At 49.9% G+C, this 19370-nt stretch overlaps 1 protein-coding gene across 1 annotated transcript in view; it reads right to left on the reverse strand.

Moving 5' to 3' along the window:
* Positions 1-19370, reverse strand: part of FRMPD3 (FERM and PDZ domain containing 3) — a gene marked incomplete at its 3' end in the record, with an annotated part of 61427 nt that overhangs the window by 31743 nt on the left and 10314 nt on the right. Inside the window, exons 4-9 of the mRNA XM_044911935.1 lie at positions 13780-13884; positions 9966-10073; positions 7071-7202; positions 5306-5425; positions 1269-1405; positions 808-934 (exon numbers count right to left, since the gene is read on the reverse strand). Of these exons, the coding sequence (XP_044767870.1) occupies positions 808-934; positions 1269-1405; positions 5306-5425; positions 7071-7202; positions 9966-10073; positions 13780-13884 (729 nt within the window). The remainder of the gene's footprint in view (positions 1-807; positions 935-1268; positions 1406-5305; positions 5426-7070; positions 7203-9965; positions 10074-13779; positions 13885-19370) is intronic.

Below are 19370 nucleotides of genomic sequence, written 5' to 3' on the forward strand. Positions count from 1 at the left end.
CGCTGATGTTCTCCCTTTGGGAATAAAACAATTTGATTAAATATGCACAGCAAGGTAGACCTGACTTAACTCTCTGGGGAAATTTGCATCTTAAAAGAGAAGCTTGTGGGTAATACAAGTAATCCGGAATGGGTGGTATATGGGGGGGGCAGGGCGGGGCGACTGTGTCCTTTGTCTCTGTCTGTATGCTGATTCTGCGGCCTTTAACCACCCCTCCTGCCTCCTGGGCAAGAAGCAACCAGAAGACTGAGAAGGGCTAGAGACCTTCAGGGCTGGAGGTGGGGTGACTGGGAGTCCCTCAGAGGGCACAGCAGTGACGTGAACCCTCGCCACGCTGCCCAGTGACCCATGCTCCAGGTCAGGCCTTGTCCCACCGGGCTGAGCTTTCATCTCCCAAAATTCCCTATTCCCCGCCTGACGAATTAGAAAGCTAATGAGGAACAGAGCAGTCCTTTCCATGGAAAACATGCCTCCCCAGAGTCCAGTGCTGTCCACACAGCCGGTGCTCAGTCAGCACAGACGAAATGGGCGGAATGATCTGAGAATTGCCTCCTCCTGCACCTCGGCCGGGCCCCTTTGCTTTGAGGATCCTGGGCTCTCGTGGTGACTTGCCCCCGGGCAGCTCAGGTTTGGGGAAAATCCCTCTCCACCATCATCCCCCATATCCAGCCAAACTGGATGTGTACCCAAGTCGAAAACGGGGGTGGGGGGAGTTCCCTCGGAAGACCAGACCTGCTGGGAAACCACACAGGAGAGCTGCACAGCCCCAAGCGCCTGAGCAGGGCCCCAATGGATGACACTTGGTACCTTGGTGCCAGTGGAAGGATGTGTTTGGTGGGCCTTCAGTTGCTGTGAGAGAGATTTCCGGAGGTTCTTCTCTTTGATGCCCTGTAGGAGGGAGGGGGGAAGAAAGGGTTCCAGGCCCCATTCCTTCCTAAGAGCAGAAAGAAGAAAAGCGAGAAATTAGTGAGGGTGACAGAGTGGGCCTGAGAAAAGAAGATGGTGAGGCAGAAATCAGATCTGAGAGGCAGAGGGAGGGATGGAGCCTGTAAGAAAAAGAGAGGGATGAGGGCAAGAGAATCCCATTGGCCATGATTCTCTGGTAGAAGCTGGAGCTCAAAGGCATCACGGCCTAGGTGTGAGGAACCATAATCCTCACTCCCACCCCGGGGCCCGACATTCCTGAAAAGCATAGCAAAGCTCAGTCGTTGCACTTTCTCCCTTTACACCTATTTGCCACCTTCCCAAAGGGCCCTGGCACAACTCACTCCACATTCTTGAGCGAGATCTTCTGACTAGGTCGAGTGGCCGAGACCGTGATATAGATGTGGAGGGCAGCAAGGCCCAAAAGCATCTCCGGCTTGGGGTCCATTCCAAAGCGTTCGCGGATAACATCGTTCCGACTCTGCAGGAGAGGGCAGTCCAAACCTGTCAGTTAAAAAAGATGTTCCCTCCCCACCCCCCACCCCCCACTCCACCCCAGATCTACTCCCTTGCATCCCAGAAAAGAATGGCGGTGTCCAGTAAGACATCCTAGATAAAGGGGAAGAGGAATTTCTGCCCTTGGGGGAGAGGCAACAGAGGAACCTTGGGTCTCAGGGACACTATTTTGCTTCATTCAGCAGATCCTGGACAGGCCTCTCAGGGATAGATGCACACAATGGCGAAGTCCAAATGGGCAGAACATCTAGGTCACTGCAAAAGTGAGACACGGCACCACTCTCTTTCTTTCGTCTTGTTACAAGAGGCCTAAACTCACTCCCCAGCCATACAGGGATCTTCTACTAGCTCAGATGGGAATAAAGAGAGATACTGGGAGGAGCTCTCCATAGCACTCTGACCCCAAAGCCCAGGGTGAGAGACGGATTGCAGGGATGGAGCAGATATTCTGTTCCTAGGGGTCTGAAGGTCAAAAGCAGCAATGAGTCAATCTTCTCTATGTTATCCTAAAGGGGGTCCCCTGGAACTACTGGTCAAGGGTATGATAGTGCACAAACCCTGAGGGTTAGAGTCTCAGCTCCTGATGATTCAGCCTAGGTTAGACCAGTTGCCCATTTGGTTGAGGTGAAACCTGGATGAGCCGAGGGACTAGGGAGCCACAGTGGTATCACCACAGCATAGGAGAGAGTGGAAAAGGAATGCTTCATCAGTGATCATCTATGTAGAAAATCCAATGGAATCTACCAAACGCCTACTAAAACTAATGAGTTAGCAAGGCTGCAGGACATAAGAGCAACATACAAAAACCAATTGCATTTCTACATGCTTGCGACAATTGGAAAGTCAAATTACAAGTCAAAACCATTTATAATAGCATTGAAAACTCTAAAATAATTAGGGATAAATCTGTCAAAATAAGTGAAAAGCCGGTACACTGAAAACTAGAATATCCTGATGAGCAAAATTAAAGAAGACCTAAATAAATGTAGAAATATACCATGTTCATGGGTCAGAAGACTCGTTATTAGTACGATGTCAATTCTCCCCAAACTGATCTATAGATTCAACCCAACCCTAATCACAATCACAGCAGATTTTTGGTAGAAATTGACAAGCTAATTCTAAAATTCATTGCAAAGGACCTAGAATGACCAAAACAACTTTGAAAACGAAGAACAAAGTTAGAGAGTAAGTGCTACCTGATTTTAAGACTTACAAAGCTACAGTAATCAAGAGTGTGATGTTGGCATAAAAATAGACAAGTAGATCAATAAAGAGTTCAGAAATAGACCCACACACCTTTATAGACAACTGATTTTTGACAAAGATGCAAAGACAAGACAGTGGGGAAAGGATAGTCTTTTCAACAAATGGTGCAGTCACAGCTGGATATTCATAATACAGAAGAGAGAGAGAGCGCGCATGCGCGCGAGAGAAATTTGGTCGATACCTTGTACTGCATAAGAAAAATTATGTCAAAATGGATCACAGACCTAAATGTAAAAACTAAAATGCTAAAACTTCTAGAAAAAAAAAGGAGAAAATCCCTGTGACCTTGAGTTAGGCAAGGATTTCTTCGATATGGCATTATGAGCATGATCCATGAAAGCATTATCCATCAAAGAACAAAGTGAGAAATTAGACTTCATCAAAATTCAAACGTTTGCTCTGTGGAAGACACTGTTTAAAGACTGAAAAGGGAAGCCACAGACTGGGAAAGAAAACTGCAAATAACATATCCAACAAGCAACTTCTATCCAGGATATATAAGGAAGTCTCGTAACTCGGTAACAAGAAGATGAACAACCCCAATAAAAAAGGAGGCAAAAGATTTGAAAAGACACTTCACCAAAAAAGATGTATGTTGTCAAACAAACACATGAAAAGGTGTTTAACATTAGTCGGTGAGAAATGCAAGTGAGATACCACCAAGATACCACTGAATACTATTAAAACGACTTAAAAAAAAATACTGAAAAATACCAAGTGCTGATGAGGATGTAGAGAAACTGGAACTCTCATACCTGGCTGGTGGGAATATAAAATGGCACTGCCACTTTGGAAAACAGTATTAGAGTTTCTTTTTAAAAAATGAAAGAGAGATCTCCCATATGATCAAACCATTCCATTCTTAGGTATTTACCGAAGAGAGAAAAGAGCACATGTCATACAAAGACTTGTACATGAATGTTCATAGAAGCTTTGTTCGTAGTAGCCCAAACCTGGAAACAACTCAAATGGCCATCAGTGGGTAAACTGATAAAAACATTTTGGTACATCCATACCATGGAATGCTACTCAACAATAAACAGGAATGGAATAATGAAATACACAACAAAGACAGATCTCAAAGTCATTAGGCTGGGTGAAGTAAGTCGGACCAAAATAAATGTACACACCGTACGGTTTCATTTATATAAAATCTCTAGAACATGTGAACTCATCTATAGTGACAGAAAGCAGGACAGTGGTTGCCTGGGGATTGGGGGCAGGGAGGGAATTACACAGAAGCCTGAGGAAACTTTTGGGGGGCACTGGATATGTTCAATATCTTGGTTGTGGTGATGGTTTCATGGGTATAAACATGTCGAAACCTACCAAATTGTCATTTTAAATATGTGCAGTTTATGGGTCAGTCATACCTCAATAAAGCTGTTCGACATAAAAAATAAGAAATTACAGGTGAAGTCCATATCATCATGAAGGGGAGGGACGGGGTGGACACGGTCTTGACACCAAATTCCAAAACAATTGAACCAAGGTGATCCCCGGAAGCTTGGATGAAGACATTTAGGGCCAACAAAATGAGAACTAAACTTAAAGAATTCATAGAGGAACCACAACTCATTGTCCCCAGAGTGCTGGTAGAGGAGCCCAGGGCTGTTTGAGAAATGTTCCTCACATTTTGGATTGTTAGAAGGGACAACCGCGATGTCTTACAGCATGTCTGCAGGTGTCAGAGACATCATCAGAGATGAGTCTGGAGCTCATTTTTCTCCTCTTGTCAAGCACTCTGTACGTTCTATGGGCACCTAGGACTCAACACAAAACGATCTCATCTTTTCCCCAAACCCATTCCGAAACTCCCTGTATTCCTTCACTTGGAGAATGAGACCACCTCTACCAGACGCACATTGAGTCAAAGCCCATTGGTTCTACCTTTTCATTATCTCTTGAATCCCGCCCCCCCATCCAAAACTGCCCTGGTTCTGGCCTCCATCATGTCTCCCCCGTAGCTCCCCAGCTGGTGTACTCCCTCGGCACCTATGTAATCTTTCAAAGTTGCTCATCTGCCCAGGCTGCTCTCCTTTCCACATTTCTGTACCCCCACCCTATGGCAGAATTTCTTTACCCCTGGCTACTCCCGAGAACCACCTGAGGAATTTAGAAAACATCAGCCTTTGGAGCCCATTCCCATAGATTTTGATTCATTTGGTCGTGGGTGGAGCATAACATTTTTTTTTTTTTTCCCAAACCTTCTCAGATAATTCTAAGTGCAGCTAGGGGTAAAACCCACTGCCCTAAAGCAGTGGTCATCCCAAATGCCACTGGGCATCAGAATTACCCAAATGGGCTCGGTAAACCCGGGATCCTGTGATGGTGACAGAGTGACACAGGTTGCCTGCTCCCCCAAACTGATGAGATCTGCCCAGACACCTAGGCGGGACTTGAGCTACACCAAGCACCGGTCACCAGGCTAGACAACGTGGCCATGGCCCACAACCGTAGCAGGAAAGGAGAGGGCCTTCAGAGCTACCCGGAGGTTGGAGTACCTTACAGAGCGACTTCATGGTGATGGCAGAACAGCCTGACTGCTTGTTTGTCCATGGGTCTGTCTGTCTGTGTACCCCCAATCAGACTCTACCTGGATGTACAGGTACTCGAAAGCAGCGGGATCCCGACGCAGCAGTTCCACGGGGTCTTTGGGAAAGAAGCTGATTCGGAAGAGGCATTTCATTCCTTGGTAGTGTGTCCGCTGTACCACCTGAATCCCAGGGATGAGAGGGGTGAGGAAAGAGTTCTGGGACTCCCTGGCCCGTGGCCGTAGGGGTGAGAGCCAGCTTGGTGCCTCCTCAAGGCGGGGCTCGGGGCTGAGCGAGGTGGCTGCTTACCCCTGCCTCCCACCCGGCCCACCCCAATTACCCTTCGAGGAAAGGTCTTGCCTGCCCTTCTGGTCCAAAGTGACTAGAAATTTTTTAAAGACCTTTTTAAAAAGATCTTATTTACTTATTTGAGAGAGAGGCGGAGCGCACGGGCTAGGGGAGGGGCAGAGGGAGAGGCAGACGCCCCGCTGAGCAGGGAGCCTGATGTGGGACTCGATCCCGGGACTCCGGGGTCATGACCTGAGCCGAAGGCAGACCCTTAACCAACGGAGCCACCCAGGTGCCCCAAAGTGACTAGGATTGTCGAATCACTTAACCAGGACATGGCCTTTATCAACAATGGGGTCTAAGGCCCAAGATACAAGATGGGAAGAGAGGGCTCCTGGTAACTTATCCGACTTTTCTCGCTGTGGGTCTAACACCTTTACCTTGCAGAGAGGCTCAGCGCCAGCAGAGTAAGTGGCTGATTAAAAAAGCCAAACCAAAGCTTTAAAATCCCATTTGGAGGTATAGGGGAGACAAGCTGGCCATGTATGGGTAACTGCTGAAGTTGCCATAGGTCATGACAATTCATGATACAATTCCTTCTACTCTTGTGGATGTTTGAGGTTGTTTTTTTTTTTTTTTTTTTTTTGCAATAAAAAAGTTTAAAATCCCATTTGGAAAAAGAGACCAATTGGATTCAGAAGGCCTCTTGAGAGGCTGGGTGGGAGGTGCATAGGCCTCCCTTCCAAGCTAACAATCTTCCCTCCACAGGGGGGAACCTGTGAGGCTTTGGACTGCATTTGGCTGAGAGCTAACCTTGAAGAATTGTTCTTTCCTAAAGTCCTTTCTTGTGTGTGTGTGTGTGTGTGTGTGTGCGTGTGTGTGTCTGATTTTGGTTTTTGTCGCACTTGCATTTAGGCACTTCTTCCCAATTGTCCCTCTCCAATTCCTTCCTTCCCTCTCTGGGAGTCCTGGTTGGCCTCCCTGGCTCTTCTTGGTGCTTCCCCATTGGCGAAGCCAGCATTTTCTGGCTCTCCCCAGCCTCTTTCTCCTACTCCACCTTGGAAGTGGATGTGGGTGACGTGCTGCCCATCCCCCACTCAGCCCATTCTCAGCCTACACTTGTCCCGGCCTCAGTGGTCTCGATAGACTCCACTTGTTGACCTTTTTGTACTAAAGCCTTCATCGGAAGGCCAAGTTTCCTCTCAGAGACAGAAAAGTCTAGCCGGCAGGGCCCCCAGGAGACAGGAGGCTTGGCACGGCTATCTCAGCATTCTGGGAGCCACGCAGTGACTCACCACCCCACACCTTCCCCACTAGAGACCAAGACTAACAATCTTCATGCCCTTCTCAGGTCATGAGGAACATTGCCCAAAGCCCACTGGATGTGGTTAGTATAGACCTTAACTGAGAACTGTTCATTTCTGGGGGCTGGCTGGCTGAGGAAATCATTATGAATTTTCCAGAAAGAGGGTGCCCGGAGTCCTCTTCTCTATTAGAGGCCACAGGCAGCTCTCAAGCCAGGCCGAAGGAGTTGCTTACATAAGCCAGAGGCTGCTTGTCCTGGAGAAGCAGGAACTTGTGGTTCTGTTCCGGCCCAGCATACTCAAGGACTAGAGCGAAGTGCTCAATGTACCTCAGGGAAAGACGGTCCTGTAATGTTACCATCACATCCTGTGGAAGAGAAGAGAGCCTTGAGAGGCAGATACGTTCCAGTTCTATACCACTCTCGGCACCAAACATGGGGGAGGGGGACTGCACCCCAAGAGAGATGGTCCTGGGGAGGGGGCAGAAGCCGGGAGAGTGGCCAGACAGAGACACAGGCCTTTAGGGTGGCCCAGGCATTCTCCAGGATGAGGAGAGGGACCCTGAGTACTTGGGCCCTGGGGAACACCAAAGGTGCAGGGTGGGAGAGGGCGGGGTTTCTGAATTTGGCCTGGCCAGACATCTGGCAAAAGGTGGTCATGGCCCTCCCTCCCTCCTTCTCTCCTTCCAGTCAACAAAATGCTTTGGGAGTGCTTACCAAGCGGGCCATTGAATAAGGAAGGCACTATGCTGGTTCTTCCTGACCTTACATAAGTCAGAACCTTCACTCTAGTTTGTCCACCAACCCTTTCCTCAGGAACGAACAAAAGCCAGAGCCACAATCACGTAATTAAAAAGCAGACTATTTCTGGATTCATAATCCAAATCGAATGACTTGAGTTACTGGCAAAATGTTCGTTTTTGATCGTAGCTGGCTTTCAGAGACCATCAATTTAGCAACTTGAAAAATGTGTCCATGCGGAGGAACCACGTCACGTGTCTGTGTACAGTCACAAATCTGACTACTTCGGGGTTCTGTCTGCTCTGCTGCCCTACTTTTAATATTAGGATGTCTGCAAACCTATCCTTGGGGGCTGCGAGATGTCAGTTTTGAGACTTCGGCCGTCTACTTGCTGTGACTTCAGCACACACTGGGCTCCATTGTGTGTGTGTGTGTGTGTGTGCGTGCGTGTGTGTTCCTGGAGTCAGCACAGCTCAGACCCCAGAGGCCAGAACGCAGCCGGCTTGGGAATGCGCGGTTCCCTTATACCCAGAGTTGCCAAACAAGCCCCTCAGTGAACATTCAAGGACGCTAAGCCATTCAAACGTGAGGCTGGCAACTGGTGGGTACTTGAGAGTGTCTCTTTGTGGCGTCCAAGTAGCCACAGAGGTGCCAGTGCGGATGGAGCTCTGGCGGGGACAAATGAGGCTTTCTTTGCTGTTTAGCTGCACTAGGACTGTGGATGGCCAAGCTGGTGATTGCCAACTGGTGGGACAAGTGGAGCAGCCTCCGTGCCAGGCTGTCGAGTCACCTTGGTACCTCTCTGGGACAAGTTCCCATGAATGGCCAGTGCACTTTCCCTGAAGTCAGGGTGAGATCACAAGCCAGGGGACACTGCTGTCCTGGAAGGCTAGGGCTACCTGGGGGCAGCAATGTCATTGGGTCACTGGGTCATCACTGTGAGGTCGGGAGACACTGGGAGAAGCCTCCGAGGGGAATGAGAGGAGCAAATGTTCTGGTGTGGGGACAGATCTATAGGGGACATACTGACCCACGAATAAATGCCACGGAGGATTCTGATGCAGAGAGATAGCCACATCTGGAGGAGGGGCATTTGGACACCCCTGGGTGGCCTAGTTGTGCTTCAATGTCCCTCCCATAGGCTGAGACCTCCGACAGGCAAGAGACTATCCCAGGATACCCTCAGGAATATGTTTTGATCCTAGGCCCCTTGGGGCACCCAGCCAGGCCTCAGCCTTCCGAAGAGACTCTCCGTTCCAACGACACGGGTAGGCCGATGTTTTATAACTTTTATAACTTTATACTGGTACTTAGGGCAGGACAATTCTTCATCATTCAGGGACTGTCTCCTTGCAGGACACTCAGCAGCTCTGACCCTCAGACACTCAATGTCAGTAGCACCCCAAACCATGGGATGACCCCCAAATTCCTCAATGCCATCTGGGAGGGGAGTGGCAACTCTGGCCGAGAACCACCGGTGAGGCCGCCCCTGAACACCTGATAATTCCTCTTCGGGAAATTTCCTGGCCCAAGGGTTTCTTTCTTTAGAGGGTTGTCCTGGCCCCAGCCTGAGGACCTCAGGACGCCTATGAGCCAGGGTGGGTTTTCCGGGCAGATAGATGCTATTCCACTGGTTGCGTGGAAATTCATTCTAGGGGGTCCAGAAGAAACAGGAGCAGTTATTTCTGTCCCAGATCAGAGCTGAACCTGGGGGTCAATCGTTTCATTGCCTCTTCTCCTCAGGACGAAGGGAATCGCTACAGCTTTTAGACGGCTGGCCGAGTTCTTAAGAATCACAGCTCAGTAGTTGCTCTCTCTATGAAAGGAATAGCCAAAGGGACTGTTGCTGGACGTTTCCAATCTTGGCTCAGTGCTTAAGATCTGATGGCTATTTCAGAAGCAAAGCATGGCTAAGCTAATCTCCCAAGAGATTGTGTTTGTTGATTTCTGTGTGTATTTGTGCATAGGTGTTGCTGTAGCGATATAAATCACCTTTGCTTTATAAATGTTTTAATGATCTTCAAACTCCTTAGCTCCTAAGAGTCTTGAAGGACCCAGTATAACACGGACACAACGTAGTTCACAAGTAGGTATGCACATACAATGCACTCGTGCTTGTGCGCACATGCATGGTGTGCATGCACGCGCATGCGCACGCAAACACACAGACACATGTAGTTGGGCACTCAGATGCCTCCCCCCCACACACACACCCTCACCCGAGGGCTGCGTGTTCTTGCAGCCTGGGGCTCACAGAGGCAGAAGCTCCAAGGCCACCTCGCTACCCAGCAGCACCTCTGTGCAGACTCACAGACAGTCAGGAACCAGCAGCCATGTGTGCCCCAGAGAGGGCAAAAGCTGACCCGAGAGGGAGGAGACTCTGTATGTACCTTAACAGTGGTCCGGCCATCAAAAGTGAATGATTTAATCTGCCCATTTTCTAAGAAAACTTTCAGGACGTTGGGGATGAGGAGAATAGCTTCTTTCTTCATCATTTTCTGTGAATAGGCAGGGAAAGGTCAAGGAGAGGGGCTCATTTAGAAGGCAGAGGGAAGCCAGAGGAGGAGTATAGAAAGGAAGAGAAGGGAGCAAGTGAAGGAGACAGGGAGCCAAAGATATGGAAGGACAAGGAGACAGAGGAAAGAGCAGATCAGTGATCATGCTACCTGCAGACCAGAACCAAAGGCTCTAAGAAAACATTGGGCCATATCAAAAGTTCACCCTTCGTTCGGTATCATGGCGCACCCCCATCCTACTGTGGCTCAGAGTTCTACACCTTAGGGTGGTGCTTGGCTCACAGAGACCACCATGCACTAAAGAGCAGATGGAAGGCCTCCTTAGGACCCACCTCACCCGCCTGCTCTTATATCCTGACACTTCCCTTTCCACCAAGCCCTTCACATGCAGAGATCATGTCCACATCCGTGCCTTTGCTCTGCTAACCCCCTCCCCGCCCCCATAGTCTCCTAGGTCCTTTCTGACCTGGCCCCTGCCTACTTCTCCAGAGTCCTGTCTTGCCAGTCCAGGTACTCACCCTGCGCTTTCATGCCTCCATACCTCTGACAACCAATCATTCAGGGACTGTGTCCTCCCTGCAGGACACTACGCATTTCTGACCCTGAGACACTCAATGCCAATAGCATGCCAAATCGTCGGGATGACCCACAACACCCTCCGACATTTCCAAAAGCTAAGAGTGGGCAGTACTGAACCAAACTGGCAAAGCCCATGTTTGAACACCTGATAACTTGTTAGCATAAGTTTTCTTGGCCCAGGTGTTCCTTGATTTACAGAGTGGTGCATGTTAAGTTCTCAATAAATATGTGTTACATAAAGACTGTTCTCTCTGCCTTCCTCTTTGCCTCCTTGGCCAACTCCTACTCATCCTTCAAAACCCAGCTTAAATACCAATTCTGTGAAGTCCTGTCCAAACTCATCAGGTACTTGGACCTGGTGTTGCCGTGTGTTCTCAGAGTAATGTCACACACACCACTTTCAGTGTTCTTAGCATATTTTTGAAGAATTTTTGTCTCTCCCAAATGGTGAACTCGTAGCACATCCATGGCCCTATTCAATCTTTGTAGTTCTGACACTGAGCAGAGTTCCTGGCACATAGTTGGTGCTCAATATATGGGTACTGAATATATGAGCAGTAGATGCTTAATATGTGCTTACTTGAATGATCAGAATCATCAGGAAAGTCCAATCATTTCCCTGGGCCATCACCAGGTCTATAGGAACCAAAAAGCTGCCTAAAATGGTCAGAAATCCTTAATTCAGTGGGCATTCATTGAGCCTCTCCTATATGCCCCACACTATGCTAAGTAAGCTCCATGAGGGCCAGGCAAAAATAGAGGACTGGGTTTGGTCTTATACTCTTGTCGTAGAGACCGGGCACATCCACACGAATCCACTAGAGAGCAATTATAAAACCAAAACTAAACCCAAAGCTGTAAGATAGATAAGATTTCCTAGGTGAGACTAATTAGATTTTGATTTTGAAGGAGATGGCGGGCGCAGACCACTAGAGAGGCCCGAAGAGGGCTAGTCCACATCTAGGGACTGTCGCGGACATGAAAAAATGAACAAGCAGGTCCTCCCGCGGTGGGGTTTGGTTGGCGGTGGAGGGGAGCCAGGAGTGGGTATAAAGTTGGAAAAGTGTAGACTCCCTGGTTCTCGGCCTGATCCTGAGATGCCTTGCTCCTACCAAGCCCAGAGGCCCTGGATCTCCAGGCTGACACTCGGCGGTGGCAGGTTTTATTTAGCACACTGGGTTGGACTCAGATAATTACTTAATTGATTTTGCTTAAAAATAGGGTTGGCAAGGAACGCCCACAGGATTTATTTTTGCTCTGGCTGCTTAATAAAGCCCCAGAACACCGAGGCAAAAGGAGGATAGGACAGCCTTGGAGTCACCTGGGCCTGGACTCCCCTAGGTCCCAACCAATGGTGAGGCTGCTAGGGTCCACACTGGTGCCATGGGAGGTGGGGGTTGTGACATCAGGCCATTTCCTGAGCACAGCTAGAGCAGGAAGATTGATGTCTGTTGGTCTGTCTCTCAGTCAAGAGCCTCACACTGCACGTGGTGGCCTGTCCAGGAGCGACAGAAGGCACCCTGGGTGGGGCCTAGCCACTCTGGGGCATTTGCTTTCAGGTTGGTCTGGGGTGGGGGCTTGATCTTGCCTGTGGATAGCTGAGATGTATGGAGAAGGGAATCATGGTGGAGGGAGGGGAGAGAGGGGAAGGAAGAGTAGAGGGGAGAGGCAGAGAGGGGAGGAGAAAGGGAAGGGAGAGGTGGAGGGGAAGTCTTCCCCTGGTGGCCTGGTCTTGAGTGATTACTCTGTAATGCTGAGAGTCTGTCCTTTCCGGATTCAATTTGCATCTCCTCTGGCTTTTTGAGGGCTCAGGACACACACGTCCCCTTAGTGGCTTGGCCCTAAGGGTGTCCTTCATCATGATCTGCAGGGTTTCCACGCAGTTCCCTCTTCTCTCTGCTCACCAACCCCCCACTTCCCTTGAACCTCTCCTGCTAGGATGGAGATGGAGCCCAGCCGCCAATTATGTGGCAGCTTCCCCAGGGGGACCCTGGAGTCCCCTGGGCTTCTCAGCTGTCCCTGAACGGGGATGGAAGAGGGCCTGGGCTGAGGCTGGGAATGAGTGCCAGGGAAAAGGCGATGGAAGACACCTGTGTCCTCTACCCCTTGTTCTGAGTGGCTCTACTTCAAAGAACTACACAAGTACCTGGCACCCCACAGATTTCCCCACTGGGCTGGGCCTGCTGGCTTCTTTTCTCAATGCAGCTGTGCTTCGGACGGACAGACATGCCATGGGCCTCCCGGGAGCCCAGCCCGCAGAAGCCTCAAAAGTGCACAAATGCCTGTTAGCTCTGGCTCTCCCCGCCCCCCACCCCCACCTGGCTATCACGGACTTCTGCACACTCCTGGGGGACTCGGGCCATAATTCATGACTGCTTAACACACACCTCTCTGCCCTCCACCCATCTGTTATGTGGAGCAGACGGCTCAGCTCACGGAAACCCCCACAGAGCAGTGAGAAAGACTGCGGGCTGGCCATGACCGCCCCCCGCCCCCAGCCTGGCAGCTGCATGGCAATGGACCGTCAAGCATCACCTGCTCCTTGAAACCATACCACCCAGTGGGGGACGCTGTGTCATCTCAATCTGAACTACTTTCCCACCCCCCCGACCCCCCAACATCACTGAGTGGTATCCAGGGGCAGGGAAGAGGTGTTTATTTTGCATCCCTTGTGGCACTGAGGACACAGCAGGTGCCTAATCAAAGCTCTGGGACAATGAGAGTCTGTATCATATCCCCCAGGCTGCTCGCTGGGGTCTTCTCCCGTCAAGATGAACCATTGTGGGACCACTTCAATGTGAAGAGAGCTCGATTTCACCAGCCGCTCTTGCTCCGAATCTAGAAAACCACTACCTTCTCCTTCCTGCTTCTGTCAAACAGCCCAGAGATGTTTGTGGAGGGCTGGCTCTGAGTGTAAGCTTTGGTGCTCGGGATGCCACATACTCCTAACTCGCTACTAGTCTGGAGCCCCGTGGTCCTCCTTCTCCAACCCCATTCGTAATGCCGCCCACTCCGAGGAGCCGCAGATGAGCTCCAGAGCGAGACCTCCATGGCCAGGCTGATTCTAGCCAAGGGCCGAAGACAGGGAGCTAAATAAAGCTGCACTTACTGCGTCTGTTTCTCCAACTGCCACCTGCTCAGAAAATCGGACCTTCGCGGGATTCGATCTCAGCCTGGCCTTCTTCGCAGCGCTGATGAAGGCAGATTTGGGGGACTGCAAAAAGAACAGAGGGCCGGTGAGTTCTCCATCCCTGGGAAAAACCTGACCTTTGCCACGCTGGAGTTAAGATGTCTCAGTACGGGTACACTTGGCCTTACTGATCAATAAGTCACTAAGTAAGTATTGATTCCCTACTAGGTGCGAGGCAACGTGCTAAGTGCTTCCTTCTACGATTGGTGTGTTCTGAAAAAAGCTGGGCATGAATAGAATTTGGGTAAATCGAATCCCGTTATTAACACTCTAGGCCTAGGGGAGTTTGCAAAAATTCTTTAGTGATAACATACACTGAATGAGTACATATTTGGTTTTCGTAGTGTGAGATACACCTAAATGGTGGCTTTTATTAATCTGAATACGAGCATCTCAAAGGAGTTACAGGAATGATCTTATTCATCTCATAGATATGCCCTGCCCCCAGGAAGGAGACTAAAGAAAATGATTCAAGGAAAATCAGGAGTCTTGCTGAGGGGCCCCCTCATGTCTTTGGGGGCATTTATTCATTCGTGTGGCAAATTTAGGGAGGACCTCCTACTTGCAGGCACTGTTCTAGGTGATGAGGGATTCAGCAGTGAGCAACACAAAGCTCCCAGGCCTCAAAGAGCATCCATCTAGCAGGATCAGACAGACAATAAACAAATCAATACCCTTTAGGTAGCAAAGAAGGACCCCGAGGCCAAATCAAGCAGGGTGAAGGGCTACACAAGAGAATGCACGAGTGAGGAGGGGTGAGTGATGAGGGCATTATTTTAGACTGGATGTTCAGGGGAGACCTCTCAGAGGAGGCGACATTTAAGCAGAGACCGGAAGCAAGTGAGGGAGAGAGAGCTTCCCAGGCAGAAAGAATGATAAAGGCTCTGAGGTGGGAGGGGCATCGGGGTGCATGAGGAACCACAAGGAAGCCCAGTGTGGCCAGAGCAGAGCAATGGATGGGGAGCCAGAGGGATGGCATTCAAAGAGGCAGGTGGGGGCTGGGTCACCTAGGGCCTTGTCAGCCATGGCAAGAACTTTGGATTTGACTCCACTGGAGGGTTTTAAGCAGATAGGGTCTGACTTGCATTTTAAAAGGATGCCTCTGGCTGTGGTGTGGAAAACAGCGTAGGAGGGTTGACACCCAAAGGAAGGAGACCAGTTTGCAGTCTCCTGTAATAATACAGTTAAAATATGATGGCAGCTTGGGCTAGGGTAGTAATAATGGAGGTGATGAAAAGGGAGCGAATTCTGGATCTATTCTGAAGATAGAACCGAGCTGATGTGTTGACGGATTGGATGTGGGAGGTGAGAAAAAGAGAGGAGTCAACTGGAAGAACAGAGTTGCCACTTACTAGGATGAGCAGGACTAGGGGGTACACCAGGTTTGGGGCTCCTTCAAACCGCCTCCCCTACCAGCTTTGTCATGGAGCCTTCGAATCCCACAATCAAGAATCCCTGAGAGTTAAGGTCCTGAAGGCCCCTGCCAGCTGGGAAAGGGACACCTTAAGCTATTTTCTGCCATGAACACCGCAGTTGAAATCCATTTACGAGATTGGTCGCAGGAGGGCAGGGCCCTGAGATAAAGACACACCAGAGACAAATGTCCTCGTCAGGTCTTGGGCCCTGGTCCCAGCTGTGTTCTATTCCGGAGCCAGCAATCTCATTCCCCACAGAGGGCAGATTGCAGAAAGCCACCTGTTTGACCCAAGTGCGCTCGAACCTCAGGCGGTGGGTCTTGGTCCTGGCGGCGTGACAGAAACAGTGGGGCAGCTTTCAAAAACCCCTGATGCCCAGGCCCTGCCCCAGATCAATGACCTCAAATCCCTGGGGCTGGGGCCCAGGTATTGGCATTTTTTTGGGTACGTTTCCAATGACTTCAAAACGTGGCTAAAGTTTCAGGGAAGCACTGAGCTAAAGGAACAGCGGACTTCTCATCCTGAGCCACAGACGCGGTTTGTTGGCAGCAGATCGTACAGCACAACAAGATCCAGGGCTAGAGATCGTTGCAGAAAGTGATTACAGTATTGACTGTTCGTGGGAGTCAAGAAATGCCTTTGTGTGTTGCACAGCTTGGTGCTTAAATCCTGGGCAGGGGCTGCAGGCTGCAGGAGCATAGGACAGGGGCAAGACAGAAAGAGCTGGAGCTACATTCAGGCAGCTCTGCTTGGCTCTGTCTCCACAGTAGTCCGAATGTCCACCTGGGGCGCCACAGACACGAGGCAGGTAAAATCTTCGCGTCTACCGGTCACCCCCTCCTTTCTCTGTAACCACCTGTCATCGGATGCCTTCACGCCCCGTGAGGACCGAGGCAGCTCTAGAGGCCTCGGCGGGCCATGGAGTCCACCCTTCATTTTTACCCATGAAAACGGAGGCCTGGGAAGAGGATACGGTCTGCTCGAAGTATCAAAATAATTTGGTAGTGGAGCTGAAACTAAAACCCAGATTTCCCGAGCCTTGGATTGGCGACTAGGCCCCAGAGCCAGCTGAAGCTGGGTGTCCATTCCCGATCTTTCCCCCACTGGTTCTGATTCGACCCTGGTCTTATTGAACGGACCTCTGAACATATGAAGGACCGCAACTGGTATCCTTTTTTGTCTTCACCTATGAGGAGAGGACAGCCTCCTTGGGATCCCTACCAAAAGTCCCAGATTGGATCCTGCCTGACAGTTACGACTATACCCGAAAGATTCAGATATTTTTATAGGAGCAAAATCATGAAGGAGGAAGTGGAATTGCCCATATTTGCAGGGACTGTAATCATTTCCGGGGTCTGTGGTAGAGCTATTTTCAGCTTGTTCGTGCCTCATTCCTCCTTGACCCTTGTCCTGTCCATCTCTAAGACTCGGTCCTATTCTCAGTCTTCAGCCTTGATCACTGATGGTGAGTCCCTCGTTGCCAACTGGTCTCGGCTACATGTCACAGACTCACGTCTAGCCTGACGCCCGCACACAGGTGATGTCTACCTTGCAGTGTGATGGGAGGGGTTCTCAAAGGTTGCCCTGTACTGAAGCATCTCTGAAGCTCAGCTATGTGGCCTGAAGTTCTTAATGCTAGGGTCACTCTTTTGAATGAAAAAGTTGAGAATCAGGAAGACCCTCATCAAAGCATGAATGTAGTACCAGGGAGGAGTAGTGAACATAATTCTGGGGTCAGTGGACTGCGGGCCTGCCTGGGCCAAATCCTGCCCACCACCTGTTTTTGTAAATAAAACTTTATCGGAATACAGCCGTGAGCCTCCCTCGGGCACTACCTGTGTTTGCTTTTGCAACTATCATGCATAGCTTACAAAACTTACAATGTTTACTAGACAGCCCTTTACAGAAAAAAAAGTTTGCTGACCCCCGCACTAACTCGTTAGCACGCACGCCCCACTGTTCCCAAAACTTTCCTGATGGTAAGACTCACTGGGGAGCGCTTGCTGAAGCACAGATTTCTAGGCGCACGGCGGACATAAAAAGTCAGAATCTCTAGGAGCATAAGGCACAGGAATTTATATTGTTGAAAATGTCTTAGCCCATTAAGCAGAGATTAATTGAGTACCTTCAAAGCTGGGACATCTGAGCTCTTCACTGACCCCATTTTTTTCCCTCAAGCAGTTGGGAGTCTCATTTTGCAACAGGCACCCTCGCTGGCAAAAATGAATTTTGGCTGGAAACATGGGACCAGAATCACGAAGCACTGCCGGGGCCACTGTAAGCCCCTCGAAGCAAATATGAAGGCAGCAGCTCAGTGGAATAAGCAATAGAGGAGAGAGTCTGCCTCTCCCTCAGGACTGAATTCAGCAGCTGGTGTTTCTGAGCACTTTTTTTTTTTTTTTTTTTTAATTTGGTGGCTCTATCAGTACAGATTTCAGGGTTGGGTTCAAAGTCAGGTATATGGCCCAACATTTTAGTGCAAGATAGGGCCCCGCTTGGATTGTGAGAGGACAAAGCTCGGGTTCCTATAGCGCCCACAGCCTCCTAGTCTCCTTCCCGCTGGCTCATTGTCTTTGACACCTGAGCCTCTTTATAGGCAATTCCCATGGCAACCACTGTGGGAGTCTGGGACAAGGGAGGGCCATCCTGGTTTCACCAGACTACTGATAAGGGACCCAGGGCCTTCCTATCTGCACTTGGGGCCTGGAGGTGAACATGTCCTCTCTCCGGCTCCCAAGGCCCCCTGCGAGCCACACATGACCCTCATTCCTCATCTCTGGCCCCGACAGGTGGTTCTGCCCACAGTGCCCACACCGGGCTGCTTCCCACTTCTGCGCCCACCTCATGTTGCCTCTTCACCATCCCTGCCCTTCTGGGCCCCCAGTGTCCCCTTTGCTTAGCTAAATGCCATCCCTAAAGCCCAGCTCAAATTCTACCTTGGTCCTGAGTTCTTCCCCAATTCCTCCAGTGCCCTCCCTGGATTTCCTATAGTACTCCCCCCCTTTTTTTCCCCAGAGAGATAGAAGTGGGGGGAGGGGCAGAGGGAGAGGATCTTAAGCAGGCTCCATGCCCAGCGCAGAGCCTGACATGGGGCTTGATCCCACAACCCCGAGATCATGACCTGAGCCGAAACCAAGAGTCGGACGCTTAACCAACTGAGCCACCCAGGCTCCCCTATAGTACTCCTTGTTAATCCACACTCATATCCACTCATGTCCCCCCCCCCCCAGCTTGTAAAAGAAGAGACGGGATTTTATATTACTATATCTACCCCTAGCACCAAGCATAGAGTAGGCACAGAATAAGAGGTAGCAGTTGATTGCTACTGTTCATAATGAATTAGTTCACCAATTCAGCAAATATGGTTTGAGTACCTACCATCTGCCAAGCACCATACCTCAAGAAGCTCTGTGATCACTCCACTAAAATACCCTCAATGGTCTGCCATCATAAAAGTCACTCCGTTAAAAGAACAATGTCATCTGAAAGAGACTACATGTTAGATCAGTAGTTCTTGATATGTATCTTGGCTGCATAAGGATCATTTTGGAAGCCTTTTTGAAAGACCAACACCTGGGTCCCCTCCCCAAAGCTTCGAATTCAATTGCTCAGGGCTAGAGCCTGAGTATCAATAGTTTTAAGAGCTTCTCAGGTGCTTCTAATGTATAGCCAGGGTCAAGAACCACTGTACTGGACCCTCCTCAGCCACGGAATGTAGAAGCTGGAAGGAGCCCCAGAGGTATAAAGATTCCTGGGCCACAGGCTGGACCTACAAGGAGACTGTCTTCTGGAAGAAGTGGTAATCTCCATGCAACCGTTAAGATGTCAAGTGCCTGCTGTGGACGCTGGACTATGCTCTGTAATGCAGGGGCTATCACACGGAACATAGGCTAGGGGTTGTCGATAAGCTCTCATTATAACTTGAGAGAAGATTCTCTGTCTCAGTCAATTTTTGTGACTCACGCTAGTTACGTTTTATAAAGTCACCTCGAACATGGAACGAATGAATACTGAACAGCTGCTCCTAGGGGAAGTGTGTGTGTGCGTGCGCGCACGCGTGCATGCATGTGTGTGCGTGCATGCGCGCGAGTGTGT

The sequence above is a fragment of the Neomonachus schauinslandi genome, chromosome X, assembly GCF_002201575.2.
Source record: "Neomonachus schauinslandi chromosome X, ASM220157v2, whole genome shotgun sequence".
Classification (NCBI taxonomy): domain Eukaryota; kingdom Metazoa; phylum Chordata; class Mammalia; order Carnivora; family Phocidae; genus Neomonachus; species Neomonachus schauinslandi.